This window comes from Sorex fumeus, unplaced genomic scaffold (assembly GCF_029834395.1).
Source record: "Sorex fumeus unplaced genomic scaffold, SorFum_2.1 ptg000003l, whole genome shotgun sequence".
Classification (NCBI taxonomy): domain Eukaryota; kingdom Metazoa; phylum Chordata; class Mammalia; order Eulipotyphla; family Soricidae; genus Sorex; species Sorex fumeus.
Genome location: NW_026606060.1, coordinates 47,851,141 through 47,877,040, shown reverse-complemented (window position 1 = coordinate 47,877,040; position 25,900 = coordinate 47,851,141). Strand labels below are relative to the sequence as shown.

The 25,900-nt window shown below is 40.3% G+C and overlaps 1 protein-coding gene across 4 annotated transcripts in view; it reads right to left on the bottom strand.

The window, feature by feature from the left end:
• The window catches only part of NR1H4 (nuclear receptor subfamily 1 group H member 4), a 91,713-nt gene that overhangs the window by 4,381 nt on the left and 61,432 nt on the right, over positions 1-25,900 (bottom strand). For 2 of the 4 annotated variants that reach the window (XM_056118718.1, XM_056118716.1), the window contains 5 exons: positions 22,459-22,611; positions 19,744-19,877; positions 18,868-18,966; positions 18,450-18,549; positions 15,879-16,025 (listed from right to left, as the gene is read on the bottom strand). In XM_056118718.1, coding sequence (XP_055974693.1) covers positions 15,879-16,025; positions 18,450-18,549; positions 18,868-18,966; positions 19,744-19,877; positions 22,459-22,611 — 633 coding nt within the window. The remainder of the gene's footprint in view (positions 1-15,878; positions 16,026-18,449; positions 18,550-18,867; positions 18,967-19,743; positions 19,878-22,458; positions 22,612-25,900) is intronic. The other 2 variants (XM_056118719.1, XM_056118717.1) reach the window with 1 other exon arrangement.

Below are 25,900 nucleotides of genomic sequence, written 5' to 3'. Positions count from 1 at the left end.
CAGGGGATCATATGGGGTGCTGGGACTCAAACCCAGGTCGGCCCCATGCAAGGCAAATGCCCTACCCACTGTGCTATTGCTCCAGCCCCCTTGCATGAGCTCTTGACTGTTCTCTTCAAAGCCATTATGTCCAAGAGAAAAGAACTAAACTGTCTAGCTTCTTCCCACTCCCCTTTTCTGCTTTTTCATTTTCATTTATTCTCATCCACACCTGCCACATGCCCACACCTGACCACTTACCCGGCCCACCCTCAAACTAGGTCCTGTGGACCCAGCCTGCTGATTCTCACTTGCAGCCGCTCCTCCCCACAGACTCGGCAGTTCTAGAAATGACTGCAGGGGCCCCTCTTCCTATCTTTAGCTCTCTTCCCGTTATTCTGAGGCAAGTGGTCAGGGAGGGGGTCCCGTGTAGTGAATTTTTAGACCACATGGGTCTCAGGAACAGCCTCCTGGCTGCCTTAGTACAGCAGGTGAAACTTTCACGTCTGTGCAGTGCAGAAGCATGACTGGAACTTGCTATCAGTCCTAATCTCCTCAGCGGGTATCCCACTGCCATCAGGAATCTCTAAACTTCAAACTTCCCAGTTTTCTTCTTCTTCTTCTTTTTTTTTTTTTGCCACCCTTGGTGATGCTCATAGGTTACTCCTGGCTCTACACTCAGGAATTACTCCTACCAGGTCCTAGGGGGCCCATATGGGATGCAGGGGATCCAACATGGGACGGCCACTAACTAGGCAAGTGCCCAACCTCTGTGCTATCTCTCTGAACCCTGAACATTCCAGCTTCTTGCAAATCTCCACTGGACAGGCTTTCGGCATCAGGCTTCTTCCTCTGACCGAGGAAACTTGACTTCTGCCTAGCCTGCCATTGGTCCTCGCCCACCACATCACAGTAGTTCACATTTATTGAGCACTCCTGAATTATGCACCCTCCCTAAGTCCTTTTTGCTAGGGTGTGTATGTGGGAAGTAGGTTTGGATCACCCCTGGCAGCATTCGGGGGACCATATGCAATGCTGGGGATTGAACTGGTTTGGGTCTCATGCAAGGTAAGAACCTTAATCCTGGTACTGTCTCTCCATACCCCAAGTACTTCTTTTTTTTTTTTTAATTTTTTATAATTTTATTTATTGAATCACTGTGAGAGCAGTTTCAAAGCTTTCGGGTCTAAGTCTCAGTCATACAATGAAACACCCATACCTTCACCAGTGCCCATTCTCCACCCCCAACAACCCCAGGATACCCCCATCCACACCCTCCCCCTACCTGTGGGGCAGATGATTTCCACATTACTCTCTCTCTACTTTGATCACATTCAATATTTTGACACCAGACCCACCATTATTATTTGTGATTTTACCCCAACACTCAGATCTGGTGAAAAGGCAACCATAGATAATTTGTTTTCTATTGCTGGTTATGAATAACATATGATGTCACATGGCTGCACTAGAGGCAGTGCAATTTTGAAATTCCAAAATTTTAACACTTAAATCTGGAGGGATTTCTGCAAAACCTGCTGGGTTTCGAGATTTGCTCCTGAGTCTCTGGGATCATGGCCTTTAAGCAGCTTGATCAGGAGCCAGAGAGGACATTGGTGGGCTATGACTTGGGGTCTCGTTGGGGTGGGGAGGACAGGACCGGCTCCACCTCCATCCCATGAGGCCCAAAATGTCTTGTCACTGAGGGCCCAAACCAACTGTCCAGTGGCCTCTGGAAGATGGCAGCCACCGGGCCGCCAGGGGGAACAGGCCAAGGCATAAAACCTATTCCCACTTGGGTTGACCCAGCACTGGTAACCTACTGCAGGGACCGGACGCATTTCTGCCAAAAGCCGCTGGATTTTGAGATTTGTTTCTGAGTCTCTGGGATCATGGCCATTAAGCAGTTCAATCAGGAACCAGAGAGGCCATGCCTCCAATTATATAGCTGAGCTGGAGGTGATTTGTGGGTGTGTTTCCCACATACCTAACTTTCGGCAGTTTACTTTCTTGGTAAACTTTTCCCCAAGTTTTTGGGGTTTGACCAAAGGCACAGCAGCAATTTTGGGGTATCTGGAAGTCTGAAGGCGCCATGAAGCTGCTGATGCACTCACCTCACAGGTACAGATTGACCTGCTGGCGGCACCATACCCCTTCCCAAGTACTTCTTATAACTCATTCTCTTTCTCTAACACTTCAGGGGTAAATACAGAAAGATCATATAACTTGCCCTTGGAACCAGAATTCAAACCAAAGCGTAAAGGCTTGTGAGTCATGCCTCTCAGCAGATACCAAGCCACACAATCTATCACCCAGAATTTCCTCCAGGTATGCTGAGCCGTGCGGATGTCCCTACGTGGTTCACATGGCCTAGGTTGGCTGCATAGTCTCTCTACTTGGAATCGTATTCATCTTAATCTAGTTTATACTTCCTCAGAGTGTAAAACACTTCGTGTTTTTCAACAAATAGAAGTTTGGTGCTTGTTCTGGGAATGGCTTCAATCCATCCTGGGGGTGGGATGGGGGCTATAATAAAATTAGTGAATAAATGAAGGAAGACAAGCAATGAGGATGGGTTTCTGGGACTAGTCTAGACTCTCTATTGCAAACTTAGAATCTTGAGCATTTTCTACACCAAACCAGAACACTGGGTTCTTGATACTAATAAATTCAGTAACCATTTATAGTACATTTTACAGAGTCCCAAACCGTTTCCCTTTAGCAGAATCTAAAGAGTCTTCTCCAACAGACTCTGCTTAGTCTAAGGACCACACTTTTCTCCCCCTTGCCTTTTGATTCTTTAAACACCCCCCATATTCTCTCCTAACTATAGTATTTTTATTCAACAAATGGAGATTGCATCATGTTCCCATCCAGCTATTTCATACGAATCAAACACGCACCAACCAAACTCAATGCCACTTAAAATGCGGAAGATTTGAGGTATGTGAAACTAGGAACACCTGTACTGATTTCCAACAAGCTGGTTCTGAGTTTGAAATCTGACCCCATGACCTGGGGCACATGACTTAAATTCCTCAATCTTGAGTTCCCTCATCTGTGAAATGTGAGTTATAATGATAGCATTATCTGAGATAATACATGTATAGTACTTAGCATCATTCCTGATTCATAGTAAACCCACAATCAAAGAGCAAAACAATCACAATAGGGCTGTGATTATTGTTATTCAGAAACATTGAATGTACACATCATAAGTTCACCTTAATCTTAGATGAAGCTTGTGCACTTTAATGTTTACTGACAACGTTTTTCTTCCACCTTCCTGTGGCCTCGCCCTTCCCCTGACCCGCCCCATGACAGTCTTGGATGTTTAGAAGCCACACCAATTGGTTGAAAATATATCACAGATATATTTATCCACACAACCACACCTCATGACTGTGTCTTTATTTTCAATTTCAGGGGGCTTCCCAAGCAATGCTATGGACTCCTCCCAGTGAGTCTCCATCATTCAGGTGTGCGGCTCATTGCAGGGCTGAGAATGTGATGCTACTTTGACCCTGTGGTGCCCTGCCAGGAATAACCCAGGCCACCCTACTGTGCTTCGGGGCTCATGGCCATGTCCAGAGATGCTTGGGAGAGTCATGCTGTACTAGGGATTGAACTAAGGTTATTCACATGCTAGGCCTGTACTGTTACCCCTATACCATCACTTCTGCCCCTGTCATTTTATTTATTTATTTATTTATTTATTTATATGGGCTGGAGCGATAGAACAGCCGGTAGGGCGTTTGCCTTGCACACAGCCAACATGGCCGACCCACGTTCGATTCCTCTGCCCCTCTCAGAGAGCCTGACAAGCTACTGAGAGTATCTCGCCCGTGTGGCAAAGCCTGGCAAGCTACCCGTGAGTATTCAATATGCCAAACACAGTTACAAGTCTCACAATGTTACTGGGCCCACTAGAGCAAATCAATGAACAACGGGAGGACCGTGACCGATTTATTTTTATGTAGGAGTACTGTGCCCCTGTCATTTTAAATGGTAAATGGTGATTTGGAGACAACATTAAAGGCAGCTAAATTAAAAATAGTTTACTGATAGAAACCATTTTTGACTACCACATTTTGTTTTGTCCTTTAAAATTCCCACTTACTCTTCAAAGCTGCTATTTTCATGGGCTGTCTAATTATAGTTGACATGAGGAAAAAGGTAAAAATGTTTAGTATAATGGTCACTTTGTATGTGTTTTAATGGCCAACACTAATAGAGAAAACATGAAAAACGAAGAATTGATATTTTCCTTTCTTTCTTATTCTTTTCTTTTCTTTTTTGTTTTTTTGGTCATACCCAGCTATGCTCAGGGGTTACTCCTGGCTCTGCACTCAGGGATCACTCCTGGCAGTGCTCGTGGGACCATATGGGATGCCAGACATCGAATTCCGGAGGTCACGTGCAAGCAAACACCCTCCCGGCTGTCCTATCACTCCAGTCCGATAAGTTTTCTTTAAATAAAATATTTTTTCGGCAGAATAGATGATCAAATAGATGATCAATACACGTCTTCCTATGGAACTGAGTCAACAATAATCAGAAGTAACCTCTGGAAGGGGTGAGGGGAAGTGGTTCAGAGGGTGAAACTCTAGATCTGATCCAGGGCACTGCAAAAAAAAAGAAACTAATAAAGGAGATGCTTCCTTCTCGAAATAATAGGAGTTAAACAAAGGGTTGTTCTAGTGTTAATTAAGGGACGATTTCTAAGCTAAGAAATGCAACATTAAGTGTCTCCAGAAGTGGCCCGCTTGTTTCTGGGTCCCCGCTTCCTTTTGCTTCATTTGGACTTGACGTCAAGTGAGGTGACTTTTGGTCACAAGGGGGCGCTGTTTTCTAACTTAACCACAAAAACCACCAGGGAAAAGTTCAATTGTGGAGAAAAAAAAAAAGTTAGATTTCTTCTCGTTTCCCCTAAAGGAAAACAATTTTTTTAAAAGAGGTCAGCGATGAATGAACCCGTTGTCTAATAATCAGAAATGTTCTTTAAGAGAAAAAGTGAGAGAATTGACCCTCTGCTGCCTGAAGTTGCTATTTAAAAGATAAATAAATGCCTTTCCCCCCTCTCTCTCCCTAATTAACTTCCTAGTTTCAATTGAGGAATAATGACAGAGCTCAGGGACCGGGAGATGGCTTAGTGCCCCGCAGGCGTGGGGTTGGGAGTTCAAGCCCCGGTGAGCCGAGGCACTTTTGCCAGCGTGGCGGTTAGGCAATCCCCAGGAGATGAATCACGCAGAAGCTGAATCAGGAAGAGCCCGGCAAGACTGGGGGTGTGAGTTCACAGCCCTGTGTGCTCCCAGGGGTCCAAACCACCCAGGGTCGGGGTGCCAGACTAGGGAAGGAAAATTAAATGCGCGCGCGCACACACACACACACACACACACACACACACACACACACACCACGAGTTTCTCTTGTTTTTTTTTTTTTTGTGGGAACTTTGCGCCTCATCTCTCCACCCTCCTCCCCCCACAAGAAAAGGTTTTGGGTCTCTTTAGACTTTGGAAAGCTAAAACAAACTTCCCTGAGAGGGTGACCACCTCTTCCTGAGGAGAAGCTGCCCCTTTGCATTCTATTGACTCCGATTGGGCCAAAGTGGAACTTGGCATCATTTCTTCCTTTCACCCCCACCACCCACCCCAACACCAGTTTTTATTCAGATACCAGGATTCACAGTACTCTCAGTCACACTACTCGGGTGTACAGCATTCCAACACCCTTCACCAGATAACCCGCTTCCCTTCACCCCTGTCCCAAGAACCAATCCCAACCCACCCCAATACAGTAGATAGGGCACATGCTTAGGCAGCAACCCATGTTTGATCCTCAGCATCCCATATGATGCCCTGAATAATTCCTGAATGCAGAGCCAAGAGTAAGCTCTGAGCATAGCTGGTATGGCCCTAAAATACAAAACAAAATAAAACTCCAAAAGGAAGGGAGGAGGGGTCGTGTGTATTTCACGAGCAGAAATAGGCACAGTATATACTTCTGTGGGGGGGGGGGGGGGACTTTGCCGCTTCTCTCCTCACCCTCCTTCCCCCAAGAAAAGCTTAGGTCTCTTTCGACTTTGTAACGCCAAAACAGACTTTTTTTTTTTTAATAAACTAGTGACAATTTCACTTTAATAAGAGAATCTAATCTAACCTCATTGTCTCTATTCATTTTGCCATTTAATTAAAAGCAATTTCAATTTGCTGGCTCCTGATTATACTTATCTCTCAGACAAAGTCAAAGAAACATCTCTTACTAAGTCTTTATAGCTCCTTTCAGATGATGGTTGGGCAGAGAGAACTCGGTGAGTGACTAGTGCAATGTATAGCTAGTAAGAGCGCTGAGTATTGAGTTAGAATGTCTGCTTCCATATCTTGACAATTTGCTTATACATTGTGTGACTTTCGGCAGAGCCTGGCAAGCTCTGGAGTACTTGAAATGCCAAAAGCAGTACCAATAACGGGTCTCATTCCCCTGACCCTGAAAGACAAGTAAGGAGTGGCTGCTAAAATCTCGGGGCTTGGATGAATGGAGACGTTACTGGCACTAGTGTGTTACAATAATATTACAATAGTAAATCGATGAACAATGAATGGGATGACAGTGATACAGTGATACAGTGAACTTTGAATAGGTCAGTTAAACCCTCTAAGTACATTTTTCCATATGTAAAACAGAACCAAAGCATCTACCTTTAGGGTCCATTGGCCCATTGGGAATACAAACATTTAAAAGCAAACCATTGCAAAGTCAAAGGATATATCGTCATTCCAATAAACAGATGATTAAATTCATCATTATCTGTGTTAAGGGGAGCAAAAAGACCAAAATGATTCTACATTTTAGAGTTTATACATATGTGCAAGTTGCTTTGGCCCATGAGAGGTTAATGGCAATTGGCTTACTATTAAAATGAAAACTCAGCGTTACCAAGGCATTTCAGTCCTATTCCATTTAATGGGATCATATCATATGACTATTCCTATTTTTTTGATTAAAAATCCAACTTCAGAAACAGACTACATAATGCTACGTTAGGGATTTTTTCCCCCGGTCTGGTGACTTTTATTTATACTTATTTTAATTATTTTTAAGGCTTTTAAAAATTGATTGAGGGTCTTACATTTATAATACTTTTAATGATGATTTCCTACGCACATAATTCCACACTACACCCATCACCAGTGTACCTCTCTCCCTTCCTATAAGAATCCTAATGCCCCTCCCTTTCAACTCACTTCACCAACTCTGTTGTATTAATCAGTTCTGTTGTGTTGCCTTTGGCCCTTTGTTACTACTGTGTTATACATCTTTAAGTCCCATATATGAAAGAGATTGTTCTATACTGTCCCTTTCCTCATAGGAAATTTTTATTTTTTTGGCTTTTCGGGTCACACCAGCAATGCGCAGGAGTTACTCCTGGCTCTGCACTCAGGAATCACTCCTGGTGGTACTCAGGGTACCATATGGGATGCTGGGAATTGAACCTGGGTTGGCTGCGTGCAAGGCAAATGCCCTACCCACTGTGCTATCACTCCAGCCGCCATAGGAAAAATTTTTAATGATGCACTAGATTACCGAGAGTATCTCGCCCGCATGGCAGAGCCTGGCAAGCTCACCGTGACGTATTCGATATGCCAAATACAGTAACAACGAAGTCTCCAATGGAGGCGTTACTGGGCCTGCTCGAGCAAATCGATGATCAGCGGGAGGGCACTAGATTATGTAGAAACAACTCCACCATAGGTCAAATATGATATATGTTCTGAAGCCTTGATTAACATAAACACAGCAACCCCAGTAAGTAAATATATCTCTGAAGAAAGTATTTTTGTGCACATAACTGGCATTTGATAGCAAACAAAAAATCAGGAAAATAAATTTTACATCATATTCTTCAAAAAGTTCTGTAGGCATAAATAGGGTATCTTGAGACATTGTGTTACTCTGGAATTAAATGTGCTATTGAAAAAAGAATGTGTTATATTTGCATAAGAATGAAAAGTTAATCTGAAAGGTCAGCTTGCAAAATCAATGTGGTATACGGAAGAGGTAATGTTCTGAAAATTCACTGGGAGAGGCAAATTCATAAATATTAATAAATGGAAGCGTTTTATAGCAATAAAATACTCAGCAGCATGTGAGTTAGGTTAGTTTTTTTCATTGTCACAATACGTGGCTGATGTTTGGGTAAGTATCTTATTATGCATTGGAGGTATGCATATTTATTTATATGGACCACATTTTGAAAAATGTCTGGAACTTTAATGACACAGAATCAAAAACTCTAAAGTAACTTATGAAGCAAAATTTTTTCTTTTGATGACATACATTTAATCTATAAAAATACTCTGTCTCATTGCAATAATCTATTGCATAATAAACTATTATGCAATAATTATTATGCAATAATAATCTTTTTACAGATTTTCAGCTTCTTGCCTCAGTAACTCCAAACCTTTCATTCTATTACTGTTTGATCTTTCAACAGTACCTCTATGATCCTATGCCATCTGCTCAGAATATTTCAAAGCCTCTCGCATTATACAAGAACTATATTAAACCACTTTGGTGGCAATGTTCTTAATAATGTAACACTTACTTCACTGTCAGTTTCATAAATATTTTCCAACAATATCAGGATACTTGTGAATATGGCATTATCCCTCCGTGTCTTTCCATTTGCTATTTTTGTGTATTATTATGTTGTGTTATATTATATCGATAATAGAAATCTTGAAATGTCTTTCTTAGGTTTTTGTGACTTGACAAATTCCTAATCATCCTCCATGATTCAACTGTTGACTTTTCAAGCCTTTTTGACTCTCCACATAGTCTCACGTGAAGCATAGACTCTCCTTTATGGTCCAATTTCATTTCACCCACATCTGCCTTATAGTCCTTATTCTGAGCTACCAATTTGGATCATTTCCTTCCTTTATTTGATCCACTACATTGTGAGTTCTTGGAGTATGAAAATCACAATATATGCTTATTTTCGTAACTTCAATAAGTATATAGTACTTATCATGAAGTATATATTTAGCATATAGTTCTTGGAAAGAAAAATATTTTATGAAGTCTGCTTTTTCATACATATTCACATCTACAGTAGGATCTATTCCATACGAGACACTTTAAAAAATTATTCAGTTTTTTGCTTCGCATTTTATCTCTTTATGCTCCAACCCCCTTTCAACTTAGGTAACTCTGGTTGAGTACCAATCACTATTGGTTTGCCTTTTGATTTTGTTTCATCATCAACTTCATATATTTATGTTGCACTCTTGGGTGATATCATTTAATACCTATCCTTTTCCGTCTAATACTTCACTTTGAATAATTCCCTTGGGATCTCTCAATTTTGTTGCAAATTACAAAATTTCATCTTTTTTGGTTGAATAGTAAGTACTCTATTAATACATGTACCACATCTTCTTTACCCAATCACCTGTTAGTAGACAGTCTGGTTGTTTCCTTATCTTGGCTATTGTGAATCCTGCTTCAGTAAACATCTGGTAGATATACATTTTTACTATGATGTTTTCATAGTCTTCTAATAGAGACCCAGAAGTGGAATTTCTGGGTCATATAGAGTACTTCCACTTTTAGCAGCTTCTTGAAGTTCCACAATGTTTTCTAGAATAGTTGTACCAATTTACATTCCCACCTATAGAACCTGGGAGTTTCTTTTCCTTTACATCCTCTCCAACACTTATTATTGCTGCCTCTGTTTTAGTTAATTGTCATAGATGTGTTGTCTTAATTTGTATTTCCCTGGTGATAAGTAATGAACATTTTTTTTTCTTATGCCCTACTGGCCACCTGTATGTCCTCTTTGGAATATATATTAAATCCTTCCCATTTTTAAATTGGGTTAACTTTTTTGTTGTTTAACTGTATAAAATCTTGGATATTAATAATACCTTGGATGTTAGATTTGTGACATACAAATATATTTTCCCATTCAGTATGCTGATGGGAAAACTTTTCTAGAACAGTTTTAATTATCCCCTAACATGTATCCTGCATTCTTTCCATTTTTTAGACTAGAACTTCTAAACCACTGATTAGTACTACTAACATTTTGGACCAGATACTTCTTTGTTAGGGAACAGAGATATGTTCATTGTAGGATGGTTAGAAGCATCCCTGACCTCCACAAACTTGATGACAGTAATGTCCCCTCTCTTAATTGTGTCTGTTAAAAATGTTCACAGATAGTGACAAATCTCTGGGGGATAATTCCCAAGCAGAGATAACCCTTTTGGATTATAGATAGAGCATTTTTATCTATGTGTGATGGGAAAGTTAGGGTTAAGTTCTTGATGATGGAATGTGAGTAAAGGTTGTGTAAACCACTGCTGAGTCATTCCCCTAAAGGAAAAAATCTGCTATTCTTTATCTACTGACAGGAATGTGAATAATATTGAGAACCATTTTAGATCAAAGTCAATATTCTGGATGAAGAACAAGACAGAGAATAATGTCCTACATATCAATATTACTTTCTTGGATGGGAAGGGGGTCTTCCAAGCAGTGCCGAGGGGCCCCCAGTGCTTGGGGTAATATCAGGCAGTACTTGGGGGTCTTTAGACTGCACCTATAGCAATATTCAAGGATTTTTTGTGGAACTCACAATGGAACCAAAACTGGCTGCATGCATGGCATATGCCTTCTTCCTATATAATCTCTCAGGTTCTGCATCCATATGTTTTTATTTTCAGAATATGAAAACAGAAAACTCTTCTATCTTATTTAAACTCCTTTTAATTTTCACTGATGTTGCCAGCAGTCTGGGCTGGAGAGATAGCACAGCGGCAGGGCGTATGCCTTGCACACAGCCAGCCCAGCTGAGCCAGGTTCGATTCCTCTGCCCCTCTCGGAGAGCCCAGCAAGCTACTGAGAGTATCTCGCCCGCATGGCAGAGCCTGGCAAGCTACCCGTGATGTATTCAATATGCCAAACACAGTAACAACAAGTCTCAAAATGGAGATGTTACTGGGCCCGCTCGAGCAAATCGATGAACAATGGGAGGACAGTGTTTGTTTTGTTTGACAGTTGCCAGCAGTCAAACTTTTCATTTGTACATGGTACCCTATAAGCATTATTTTCATATCTATTTCCCCTCGAAGATAAAATCCTTGAGGGTTGTGACTTGATCTTATTTATCTTTATGTCCCTAGTAAATCTTGTTCATATCAATATAAAATAAATATTTATTGAGAAATAATGCACAAACATGAAAAACTAGAATTGTGGAAATGATCTTCCATTGTTACAATACAGTTACCATATAGGCAGAACCATATGGAAATAGTAATATTCTAGAAAGAATCAGGCATATGAAGCAGAGGAGGATTTATAGCTCATCTCATTAGATGAGACATGTGGGGAAATTTTCTGAGATAATGACTGAGTTAAGAAGGATTTACTATTCTGAGAGTCTAGCAGATGTCTACTACTACTAATAAGTAATATTTTACTACTATTAAATAATATTTACTACTACTAATAATACTGTGTCTGGCATATCGAATGATCTTTAGGTTATATATAAAATATTAGATACATATGCCTAGGAAGCTTAATTTAATAAGACTAAATACAGTATTTGTTTTATTACCACTGGAGATAGTTAATATATTGCAGAGATGCTCCCATAATACTGTGCAATTAAAACTCAAGGGAGTATAAGTACCGCTTGACTGTTGTCCTTGAAGCCATTGAGCCTTAGTCCTGTTCCCAACCCAGAAACCTCAAGGGAGCCATTTATTGTCTCCAATTTCAGGAACTTGGCTCTAGCTTTGTTTCTTGTGATGATCCCTTTCATAAAATACTGCCTAAACTAGGCTTTTCTATCTTGTCTAAGCTGGACCAATGGTTCTCAAAGGAGTGGCATCATTTCTCAAAGGAATGCAAGAAGTTTAGGTAGGCAGACAAAACAGAAGCTGAGCATAAGGGAGAAAGGAGAGAGACTTCCTAACCCTAGTTCAATTTCTGGCACCACAAGGTCCCCAAAGTATTACTGGTTATATCCACTGCTGGGCTGGTCTAGGTGGTCCCAAGTACTGCAGCTTCTGAGCACATGCTTGGGTTCTAGCACTGTATTAGTGTCCTGGTTGGCTGAAAATTATTGAGTGTGACCCGGAACACCTTGAGTTATGCTTGGGAGGCCTCCCATCCTTTTGCAATGTTATTACTTTTTTCCCCAAAAATGGGTTATATAGTTAATAAATAGTGGAGACTATGTTCAAACCATTTTATGTGTGTTGTGTTGTGTGTGTGTGTGTGTGTGTGTGATCAAACCCAGGGTCTCACATGTTCAAGGTCAGTGTTCTACCACTGAGATACACCTCTAGGTGTATAAACCAAGTTCATATAAGCTAGAGAGAAATGTTTTGTGAGTTAAAGAGAGCTAGAGCTAGGGACTGGAGTGATAGCACAATGGTAGGGCGTTTGCCTTGCACATGGCCGACCCGACCAACCCGGGTTCAATTCCTCCACCCCTCTCGGAGAGCCTGGCAAGTTACCGAGAGTATTTCACCCACATGGCAAAGCCTGGCAAGCTACCCGTGACGTATTTGATATGCCAAACACAGTAACAAGAGAGCGAACTATAAACTAAAAATCTTTTGTCCAGGCCAGAGTGATAGTAGAGTGAGTAGGGCACTTGTCTTGCATATGGCTGACATGGGTATCCCCAGTACCCCACATGGTTCCCTGAGCACATCAAGAGTCACTTCTGAGCATACTTCCATGTGTAACCCCTGAGCACCACTGGTTGTGGCCCAAGAACCCCGCTGCCAAATTTTGTCATGTGAGTTCTCACTCCTACCACCCTTATCTATTTAGTTAAAGAAATTAGATTTGACTGATGCTTTTTCTTAAAAAGAACATTGTCACAGTTCTTGGAAACCAGAACCAGACGAATGAGGGCATGAGGGCAACGAAGTTTCTTCCAGGAGGTATGAGCACCAGTGATCTGTCATCAGCATAGAGATTGCCTCCTGACCAACAGGGATAAAATTTCATGTAAACCACATGAGCCCCAGAGATGTGTGGCTCAAAATTATTCCAGTATCCCACAATCCTGCATTGTATACTTAAAACTTCTGTTAATTGATTAGATCTCATCTCACTCACTGTCTCCCGGGAACTCACACATGGAACACTCGAAGGCCCAGAACACATCAGAGGTACCATTTGATCAGGATCATAAACCACATTTTTGGACAACATTCAGTCTTTGGAAGGTAAAGAGCTGCAGTACTGTTTTTCTCAGAGTCTTTCCCTTCTTTCATTTTCCCCTGGCAGCGCATTCTTGAAACCTCTTGCTTCCCACCCCGGCTTATCTGGAAGATTGGGAAAGCATATTTTTGATATCTTCCCTGACCTGCTTAAAAAAATCTCTAATGTCTCCCATTAGGAATTAAGGAATAAGTAAATCCTCAGTCTTGTGACTGTGACTGTAAACATAATTCCCTGTTTCGTAACTCTTTTTCTGATCAAAACCAACTATTCATTTTTCTTTGTGCACATAATTTGGGCTTTCTTGTCTTATGCTCCTGCTGATTTTTTTCTCACTTCTTCATCCTGTATATCCACAGCAAATGGCATTCTAGGCCTGGCTCAAATGCCAATGAAACCTTTCCAGAACCTTCCCAACTTGAAAGACCCCCACCCCATGCCATCCCCTGAGATCTTCTCTGGCATCCTTTACTTTCATTTCCTCTGTGCAGTTCTTCTTTCCCTCAGGACTGTAAATTTCATCAGAGAGGGCGCATGTCTGGTTCCTCTCTTCACTCCCACAATAAATTAAATATTGGTAAAATGAGCAAATCATTGTCTACATAAGAGCAACACTTTTGGGGCTGGAGTGGTAGTACAGTGGGTAGGGCGTTTGTCTTGCATGTGGCCAACCCGAGTTCGATTCCCAGCATCCTATATGGTCCCTTGAGCTGATTCAATAAAAAAGTAACTAAAAAAAAAAAGAACAACACTTTTGTTTGTCTTTTTTTTTAGTTGGGGCTCATACTTTGTGGTGCTGGGGTAATCTCTGCTCTGCTCTCAGCTTCACTCCTGGGTGGGCTCAGGGAATCATATGGAATGCTGGGACTGAACCTGAGTTGGCTGCAGGCAAGAAATGTGGGTTTTTTTTTTTTTTGCTTTTTGGGTCACACCCAGCGAGGCACAGGAGTTACTCCTGGATTATGTATTCAGGAATCACTCCTTGTGGTGCTTGGGGGACCATATGGGATGCTGGGAATCGAACCCGGGTCAGCCGAGTGCAAGACAAATGCCCTACCCACCATGCTATTGCTCCAGTCCAAGAAATGTGTGTTTTAAAAAATTTACTAGTAGTACAAATTATGTTTTTGGCTTTTTAACTATAAGGGAAAACATGAATATGAAAAAGAATTAAAAATTTTTTTAATGGAGAAGTGAACTAAGAGTAGCATAATGACAGGGGTAAAAGATATCAGACACTTCAGTGGTAGAGGGGTACAGTAACTATGGTACAAATACCATAAACACTACACTATTTTGTTACAAATAACTGAAAACAAGGTTTTAGAAGCAAAACAACAAACAGAAACATTTTCTTCCAAATAAAATAATTTTTAATTATTATACCATAGATGCCAGACTGTCAGAAAACTTTGCTTCCAAACATGACTTAAAAGTATTGATTTTTTTAAGTATTTAAATTTTTCCTACCAATCATAGAACGATAACTGTTTAGGAAGAAAAAAAATCTTGTGAAGTCATCTCATCTGATTTATCCTTGCCCTCCTAAATATGTAACATCTTAGGAAAATAAAAGACATTTCTTTCAAGAATCTCCTAAGAGAAACTGCTTAGAGTTCCTGGTAATTTATTCTGATGTCTGTTGGCCTTTCCTGTCACAATACTATTGCATTAATAAGTTAAATTGAGTTACTTCTGCAGTGATTGTTGAGTCTCTGTAGATGTAATATTTACTGAGGGGCCCACCTAGTGGTCCTTAGGGGTTCTGCAGTGTTGTGAGGCAAGCCCATGGCTCCCACATGCCAAGCGTGTACACTGGCTTTGTGCTGTCTGGGCTCTTGATACAGGGCTTTTGAAGTGGCAGTTCCTGTCACTTTAGTTATTTGGCCCCTTTCCCAATTTTTTCACACATAAAATTGGAACAAAAGTGATACCTCATAGGAATTTCTCAAGGATATAATGATAGCATTATATATATATACACACACATATATATACACATATATACATATATATAGTAGTAAGAAGAGTATCTGAATTCAGAAATATTATGTTTGGATATTGCTATTATTTCTTATTTTGCTTTGAAGAAATATGGATAACAGTTTGATGCACAGTTATTCATCGTGAGGGTTTGTGATAAATTAATTTTATGTACTGAATAATCCCATCTCCCTTAAACAATTCATTTTTGGGTCACATTCTGCAGTGCTTAGGGCTTACTCCTGACTCTGTGCTCAGGAATCATTCCTGGCAGGCTTGGGGGGCCATAGGGAGTACCAGGGATTAAACTAGGGTATATGTAAGGTAAGTGCCCTGCCTGCTGTACTATCTCTCCAGCTCAATATGATTTGTTTTTTAAATCACTAATTCTCCAATTAAGAAAAATTGTTTTTAATTATTCATCTTAGTGAAGTGAAAAGAGTACTTTGGGTATTTTATTATCATGATATGGATTTTTGAATTAAATTTTTAAATATATCTCTTCTTTTAAACACGTCTTTTTATAGTTATTCTCTTTATTAAGCACAATGACATAACTTATTTTACAAGCTAGGCAAGATATTTACATTCATGGGGTATAAACACTCCTACTTGCAGAAACATATTTTTAAAAAATTGTTAATCAAACAACTTACCACTCTTTCGAATTCTTTCTTCCAACAGATCAGCATGTCCTGCTGGAAGTTTCTTATTGAAAATCTCAGCTGAACGGAGGAACATAGCTTCAACTGCTGACCCCTTCAACAAAGCGATCTGATCTTCGTGGTCCAAAGTCTGAAAGCCTAGATGCAAATGATAATTAAATTAGTATCAAGGAGTTGTGAATGCATCATAATAATGTTTCTTCATCACCAGCCTCTGCTTGATGAAACATTTCTGAAAACTGATACTCTTACTGTTTTAGGATGAAAAGTCCAGTTGGGTCAATAAGTATCTTTTGAGCTGCCCCCAGTAGAAGCTAGTTTTTATCCACATTGAGTAGGAGTCGTTGAACAAATTTGGGAAACAAAGGATTTCAAGTCTATCCCATGTATATATAATTCATGGCTGAGACAGGGTGCTTCAGATGAAACCATCCTCAAAAATTAAAAAAACATGGCAAACTGATGGCCCTGATACCTCAGGGTCAACTCTGCAGAATGGAAGCATCCATTAAAAGTCAGAAACAGTCTTTATATCAGGGGTTCCCAGGAATATTGGCTGATACATGAGTGCTTAGCCAATCAACAGAATGGGTAGGATTTCTAAAAAAACATAAAAGTTTTGTTGCGATAGCATCTCTGAGATCAGCACTATACCATCTGTGAAGGGAAAATTAGATAAATATGGGGAAAATTTGATGACACCAAGGCATATGGTACTGCCTGGAAAATTGAGATTTGTGTGCTTCCATATGTGGCAGCTTCTGGGCACTCATGTCTTCCTCATCTCTTCTCTTTTGTGTTCTACCAACTAACTCCCAGTTCCCTGAGAACACACAAAGTTCCTTTTGCCTCAGTGGTTAATGGCCTTTCCCAACACTCTCCATATCTCATTCGCCTCATAGGTTTTTGCTTCAAGTACTTAAAAAAGTACTCTCCAGTATTTATTAGTCTAAACAGGATTTATTTTATTTAGACTGAAAGCTTTGGGGAGCAAGAGACAGCCTGTTGTGTTCCCCATTGTATACCCAGGGTCCTGGCACATCACTGGTATCCAAGAATTATTTGTTGATTAACTACATGACAGTGAATAGGAAGCAAGAACAATCTCAAAGCACATGTGCAGACACACACACAACACAAAAAGAGGCTAATTGATGCATTAGTTAAGATAGAGGAAGGTAGAGGAGAAAATCATGCTAGAACCACACACCACTATTTTTGGAACTCTAAAAGCTCTTTGGAAGGCAAGAGCCATGCCATGTCTCCAGAACCTACAGTATTTGGTACTGGCTTCATCCCATGAACCGCATGATGGAATGACTCTACTTGGTCTCACAAAACTCCCTTTCACTATTGGTATAATATCATTCTTATCACTCTTCGTAATATTGTGATTTTCATAATTATTTTTAAAATCTATTTTATTTCTCAAGAGTTTTGTCTTTTATTTCCTGTTGTATTTTTAATTAATCCATTTTGACGAATTCATTAAATACACATTGACTATACTATTTCTGTCTCTAGTCAGACAGGGAGTAAAGAGGTATATAATATATTGCCATTATGGTCAGAGAGATGGTACAGCAGGCAGGGCTCTTGCCTTGCATATGACTAATATGGGTTTGATCCCTGGCACCACATATGGTCCCCTGAGCCCCACCAGGAGTGACCCTGAGTGTAGAGCCCTGAAGTAAGAAGTAAGAAGTAAGCCCTGAGCACTGCTGTATTCAAACAACAATGAACCAAATTTTACCATCACTTTTAGATAAGCTGCATTCTTAAGAATAAAAAGCTATTTCTGACTTCAGTTATTTCTTGGTTCAAGATCAAATGACCATTTGAACTAAAAAATTTTCCCATAAACAACCAAAACCGTATTTCTCCCTTTCCCTATTTCTCCTCTGTTCAGTTTTTTATTCCCCTATAATCTTGTTTTTGATCAAAGTTGTCCTAAACTTAATTAGCATATACCAAATTAAGTTCTTTCTTCATTGTTAATAAAGGAATGGGAGAATATTAATATTCAGAGATAACAAGAACCTTCTTCCTACATTTTATGAGTTTTCTGTAGACTTACGTCTATCCATGACACTTCAACAAAATAAGAATATCACCGTGGTGGAAAAAGGGGGCAAATTAGCATCTAATTAAAATTCCATGTCAGAAGTTATCTTCTGTAATTTCCTATTATAATGTCATACTGCTGTAAAGGTATTTATTAAACTTTTCCACACTGTGGGATTCTAATGTGCACACACCCATGCACACCCTCATCCTGGTATATATATTTTATAGTGATAGCACAGCGAGTACGGTGTTTGCCTTGCACGCAGCCAACCCAGGTGTCCCAGGTTCAATTCCTCTGCTCTCCTCAGAGAGCCCAGCAAGCTACCGAGAGTATCTCGCCCGCGGGGCAAAAGCCTGGCAAGCTACCTGTGATGTATTCGATATGCCAAGAACAGTAACAACAAGTCTCACAATGGAGACATTACTGGGCCTACTCAAGCATGTACAAGGAATTAGTTACTAATGTACCTGAGAAGGAACTACATTTTAAAATACCTGGCAATTTTTTTGTGAATTCTACAAGAATCTGGACATGACTGGTAGCCATTTCTGTTAAAATGAGAAAATTTTCTTCTGCACTGAATTCTTCTTTTAACTAGAATTTAAGAACAAAACAACTGATTAGGATGCAGATAAGAGAAATTAACATAAAATCATTAGACTTAAGATATAGATTTGATAATAAAACTTAAGATCCAATTAACAAATATTTTTTTTCAAAGTTACCATTACCAAGATAGATGTCTCATTCATATCTTAATGCTTTAATGTTGCTAAAAGTTGACATATATAACTTAAATTTTTAGCTTTAATCATTTCAAAGTATCATCCATATAAAAATTCCACCCTAATGGAGCAAGAGCTTAAGAAAATATTAACTTTAATATTGTGCACTTTTGGGTATTATACATACAATTTTATTAGTTATTTCCTGAGGCATCCTCTGTTTGCTATATGAATCCATAATATAATGTAAAAGATTCTGTTGATCTGGGGTGAGTTCAGTTTTCTCCTACACTGGCAAAAAAATAAAAGGTATTAGGAAAGGTGGTTATAAGAAAATGCTCCAATGTGCAAAATCTGGAATAAATCACTAGCAGAAGTTATTTTTAAAAGACCTAGTATTGGCATGAGAGAGATAGTACAAGTGGGCCGGGCCTTTAACATGGCCAACCTGGGTTGGATTCCCTAGCACCCCATATGGTCCCCCAAACCCCCAAGAGTAATTTCTAAGTCCAGAACCAAGAGTAAGCCCTGAGCACAGCCAGGTATTGCCCCCAAATCAATAAATAAATCAATAAAATAAAAATAAAAGTCCCAAATATGGCAAAGCTCCTTTTCACTGATCCAGTGCTGGGCCACCTGTCTTATCTATTGTCAAGGACAAATTTACAAACCTCTATTGAGTCCATATTTGCCCCCAGCTTGAGTCTCCCTTCTCAATGACAGAAAAAAAGACGCCATCAAAACTCAGTTTGGGAAATCCATTTTAGACACCAAACTATTCTCACCGGTCAACTGGATAGCACGAGTGGAATGGAGCCAGGGAGTCACTTTTTAACTTGACACATTACCGTTATTTGACTCATTACACCAAAAGCATGTATTCCATTCTTGATTGGCAAAATCAGCCGCTCATTTCCAGTGAGTCTGACTGAGTGGAAGTGTTGTTTGGTTCCTGATTCTGGCTCTAAGCTGCAAACCTCCCAGCCAAGCCAGATCACTGCAGATCACTGCATGTGTACAAATCAGCTCTGTGGCTCTCACAGGCACCTTTGCGCGTTATTACCCTGCATGACTTAGTCGTCGAGGTCACTTGCCGCAAGTCACGTCCTTCACTGTCTTCATTAATGCTCTGATCTGCGTACTGCTTGACATTTTTTCTCAATCGCTTAGATTTACACTGAATTTCAGTTAACAAGCCTGAAAAAACAAATATAGCGACTTTACCAATCACAGAAAGTCCCAAGGGGCATGTGGGAACAAGACAGAGGTTGGATTGCGGCTGGGATCAAATGCAATTAGCAGAGCCAACTCCAGCCTTTCTGAGTTCTTGTTTTGTGCTTTTATTTATTTATTTTTGGTAGGGGGTAGGGTAGGAGTGTGGCTTCTCAAGAAGTGTTCAGGAGCCTTGTGTGTGGGGGTCACTCTCAAATATACTCAGCCAACTATGCCAGGTAGTACTGCTTGGGTCCACACCCAGGGCATCTGGGGTCAGCGGGATGTGGTACTGGGGATGGAGCTCAGGTCTTCATGCATGTCAGGCATGACTGTTTGAAGCTGAACTATCTCCTTGGCCTGCTTCTTACTTTTTCAGATTTGACTTTGAACAAGAAATTGATTGCCTGAATAGTGCAAGGGTTAGAATGCGTGTCTTACATGTGGCCCATCCTGGTTGTCTCTCTGACACCTCATCGTCCCCTGAGCATTGCTGGGAGCAGCACTGGAGGCTCCAAGCACCAGCAGGGGGTCAGGATGATCCCCAGAACTGCAGGATCCAAGAGCAATGAGTCCAACCTTGGCACCAACCTGCTGCCCAGTTGACTGAGAATTGGCAGAAGGGCCTCCAGGGCCTCCTGAGCACCACTTGAGAAACATCACACCACCCCAACTTTACTCCCACAAGTTTGTTTCTTCATCTGAAAAATAGCAAAATATCTGCCCTGCAATGCTTTGTATAGATTAAATGCAACCAGACCACCTTTTGAAATGAGCTCAACAGGAGCCAAAGAGATTATATGGGTTTGAGCACGGCAAACCCAGGTTTAATTCTTGGCACCTCATATGGTCCCCTAAGCACCAGCAGAAGTGATCGCTGAGCACAGAGCTAGGAGTAATAATCCCTGAGCATGGCAGGGGGTGGCCCCAAAATTGAGCTTTACAAAAATTAATATTAAAAACAGTATACAAATTCAAGATATACAGTAAACAAAAAGATGAATGGGATTCTTTCAATTCCTGGTTTAGGGAGCCTTGAAAACAAGTATTGCAAAAACAATATCAACATTACTTTTTAACCCATATTTATAGAACTATTCTAAGATATTCAGTTTAATATGAACAAAAATAAGCGTTCTGAGTGAGATGCATGTCAACAACTTTTTAGGGAAAAAAATTAACTCCTGTTAATTTTCAGGACCATTAATCTGATTAATAATTCAGAAATTATTATGAACATAGTTAAAGAAAAAAACTCAAGAAGGCTTGGACATTTTCTTCTGAATTATATAAAATCACCATCGATTACATATTTATGCAGCACTACAAAAAATAACACATAACCACCATTCGTATTCTTACTGAATTTTCTCTTTCTAATATGGCTAGTAAAATGAAATTCCAGAAATTTCTTTGTATAGGAAATCTATTTTATGCTTATGGAAGCATATATTATTGGGCCAGTTTGTATTTCTACTATAATAGACTCATAGGTAGAGTCATAAGAAATGTCCCAGTACCTTTGCTGGAACAAGTTCATATTTAAGTAATGAGCAATGTGAACCACCCAGTATCAAAAGCATTTCCATTGCAAGGTTGAGTTTCAGCAGCAAACCCCTTACTGCTGTCTCTGGCTGGCTCTGGTTTCATATATGCTAGGACGAGATTCTGATCGGCCACTATAAAACTTTTATCCACAGGTCTGGATTATTTACACTGGCCTATTTTTCCCCCTCCTGCACACATTATATCGCTGTCCATCCCAGGTGCCTGTCCAGTCTGGAACAATACAGATGGAGTCACTTTCCAAGGCTTTTATTTCATGAGGCATTCCCTTCCTGGTTGTTCCCATCACCTTGGAGACATTATTTGTCGATGTGTGTTTTTGAGGAGAAACAGGACATATCTTAGAATCTGAGTAGCATTTGCAGGATGAAAAATGAATATGTTATAGGCTAGCATGGATTCTAAATTTTTATGAAGATTATGATTTCTCACCATGCCAGCAGTTAATAGTGTTTCTTTATCAGATGAAAGGGGCAAATTATATTAAAACTCAGAGTAGTTAATTTCCTGTATAAAGCTATACAAATTGGTTCAAAGCAACACTATGAGAAGAATAGATTCTTAATAAAATGACTTGGTTTAAAACTCTATTTAGACAATTCAGAGGCATTTATGCCTTACAAAGCACTTTTAACTTTTCTCCACAATTGGGAAATCTTATTCTAATCAAACAAGAAGGATATTAATGAAAATAGGAGAAAACAGGTTGTCTTTTTTTTTATAGTTTCTTAAAACTATTATTTTTACTCTAGGGTGATGCCATTTCACATATAATTCATTGCAACCACAAAGGATAAAAAACAGGCATTTCTGTAAAGTGAAGAAAATGCTCTTGAGCTTAGAATTTGGATAATTTCAGTGGTCTGTTACCTTTTCGAGTACATAGGTGGTTTAGCAAATCCTTTCTTGGAGATGTGAAGTACCATTCTAATCAGAGAGTTACCTGACATCTGCCTCCTTAAGAGATTTTTGGTGGAATTTAACTGCTTGATGCGAATACCTGTATACATACATTCAGCCAACATTCCCATCTCTTTGCATTTCCTTAGTCGACACTCTTGGCATTTTCTTCGCATATACATGTCCATCACACAGTTTCCCCCGTTTTTGCACTTGTATACAGCGTTTTTGGTAATGCTTCGCCTGAAGAAACCTGTGGATGAGACATAGTGAAGAAGTCACAAGTAGGGTCTTAACATTTCCTCAGAAAGATACATCAGGATGGGGAGATACCAGAGCATTTTCCCATGAATCCACAGAGCTCACCCAGTGCTCAACAGGCCATCTTTTTTCTTTCTTTCTTTCTTTCTTTCTTTCTTTCTTTCTTTCTTTCTTTCTTTCTTTCTTTCTTTCTTTCTAAACCACCATGGGATAAACAGTTACAAAGTTGTTCATTATTGGGTTTAACCATCATACAATGTTCCAACACCCATTGCGTCATCCCTGTACATTTCCCACCACAATCCTATGTACCCAATTTTCCTCCTTTCCCTCCTTCCACCCCCCACTCTGCCTTTAAGACAAGCTCTCTCTCTCTCTTCTCTCTCTCTCTCTCTCTCTCTCTTCTGTCTCTGTCTCTGTCTCTCTCCCTCCCTCCCTTCCTTTGGGCCTTATGGTTTACAATACAGATAATGAAAGGTTATCAGGTACATTCCTTTACCTGTGCCCTTCACCTACCCACACACTCTTGTGGCAAGTTTCCAACCACTGACCTGTCCTCCTGGCCCCTGTTTGCCCTCACCTTGGATAGTAGTCTCATATTATATATACGTATTTTGTATATCCCCAAAATGAATGCAGTCACTCTATACATGTCCCTCTCCTTCTGACTCATTTCACTCAACGTGATACTTCCCTGTCCATCCAGTTTTAAGCCAATTTCATGACTTCATTATTTCTATCAGTTGCATAGTATTCCATTGTTCCATTGTACTTTCATTAGAAGAAAATTGTGAGCCAATGGAGTTACTAGTGATGTGAAGGTCACTTCTGCCATCTTTTTCCCCCCTTCCTTTTAGGGGGGCACACCTCCCTGTGCTCAGGGCTTACTCCTGGCGCTGTACTGAGTGATCACTCCTGGCATATTTGGGGAACCATATGGGGTTCCATGGATCCAACCTGGTCAGCAGCATGTAAGGCAAGTGCGCTACCCTCTGTGCTATCTGTACCAGGTCAATTCTGTCTTCTTAGAGTTCATAGGCTGGCAGAGGATAATGATGTGTCCCTGGGCTCTGGTGGGGCAGAAGAGGCCCAAAGAGTGTGTTGACTGTGGATGAGGAGGTCAACCTTGAAGAAGAATGTTGAGCTAAGTCCTGGGAAATGATACGCAGTGACCAGAGAGACATGGCAAGATCTCACTCATTCAAGGTTTCAATGCAGTACTGAATGTGCCCAGCCTGGTACGGTAATAAAATTGCCAACCTTGATTGAAAAGCAAACATCTCTCCTGGGAAGGCAAAGCCTCAGAAGTGGCCTGGTGCATCTAAGCTGCTTAGTTTTGAGGAGGAATCTTCCTGCCTCTCCTTTCCCCCACCTGCCACTTGTCCTTTCTCTCCTCTATTGACTCTCCATTGTTTTTGACTCTTCAGAGTTAAGAGCAGGGGGAAATGGGAATGGTTCATGGAAACAGGAAAAGAAGTGATAGAAAAGCACTTAACTTGCTCAGTGTTGTTAAAAGCTGACTATGGGGGACCGGAGTAATAGTATAGTGATGTTAAGGCCCTTGCACGAGGCCAACTGGAGTTCAATCCCCGGCATCCCATACGCTCCCCCAAGCACTGCCAGAAGTAAGTTCTGAGTGCAGAGCCAGGAATAACCCCTGAGCATCGCTGGGTGCAACCCAAAAAGCAAAATAAAATAAAAATAAAAGCTGACTATGCCTCCAGGGGTTTGGGATGAGCAAGTCAGAGAACCCCCCTCTCTGGAATCATCCCCTTAGCTTCTTAGCTATGGCATGATGAGGACAAGCAGATCTTTTTCTAGCCTATGGCTTGTATGTTCTCTCACACTCTCCATGTTAACCTCAGGCTATGGATTTTAAGCTTTGAACCAGCTGATTATCTTAGATGTAGGGTAAAGAAGTGTTCCCCTGAGTAGACAGTCAGTCATCCTACATCTTACTCTTCCGACTTCTTGTTACATGCTCCAGAACCTTCCAAGTCTATCCTACTCCTAACTCCTGTCACTTCAGATCCTCCAAGTAGGTGAGCTATTTGAGTACCTACTGCAAGATGGACTCACTTTGATATAACCATCTTGTTTTATTGGCTGAAATAGAGTTAGCAGGAATGCTTCTTTTTTTGAACAATCTGTTGTGATAATAGCTAACATTTATTAATGCTCTCTTGTTTTTCAAACCACTTTACTTGCATTTAGTTAATTAATTAATTAATTACCTTTATTCTTCTATCAAGATCATGATGAAAAAGTAAAAGGGGGAAAAAGATCACAATGAAGGAAATGTTACTGTATTATAGGGGAACAAAGGCACATGGCAGTTATCTTGGCCATGATCACATAGTTAATAAGTAGACCAGGAAGATTTAGGCCCGGGCCATCATGCTCCAAAGCCCACAATTGAAACCATTACACTATAATTGCCCTTTGGTCACAAAAAAGACAATAACTTAATAGCAAGTGACTGCTATCTGAGAGCAGCATTTTCTGGCCTGGGACATATGGAGATGATTAGGATATTTCTTGGCACATTCAACAAAGTAAAGCAAGAAATAAAAAGCATAAGATAAGGTAGAGTGGTAGGATAGATAATTAAGCATTACGTTACTGGAATACAGATGAAGAGGCAATCATTTTAGGGCTACTCTGCATATTTTTGATGGTTGTGCTACATTCAGGGGTTGGTGGCAACAACACAAACATTTATATACTTGCAACTGTCAGTTTTTCCAGCAGAAGATAAGAAAAAATTTGTTCTAGTTAGTGATGACCAGAAAAAAAAAATCATTTCAATTTCCCAGCATCCAGCTGGGTATATACATTATATGAATTGAGAACCACCATGATTAATACCAGGTAGTGGAAATTGGAGTAAATTTTATTAAGGAAGTAGAATCTTAACTAGAATTTGGGAGAAAAAATAAGATTTTGAAACATGGACATTCTGGGAAGAAAGCAAGGCAGAGAGTCTGGAAATTCCAAGAAAGGGGGAAAAATTCATCTTGCTGGGATGATTTAGCAAGAGAAAAATTGCTGGGAAATCCGTGAGGGTCCATGGCAAGATGGAACATGGTGTAAAGTCCTTGAATGTCCTCCAAAGGAGCCGAGTCTGTGAGAAAGAGCTCACAAAACTGTGCGCAGAGAAACAAGATTTGCTTAGTTCTAAGGTTAGCTATGAAGCCCTGTCATTCCTGCCTATCTATGCTCCAGGCCCCACTGGCAGAAGGAAGAGATGATGGGGTAGGCTAAAGATCTGGGCCACAGGT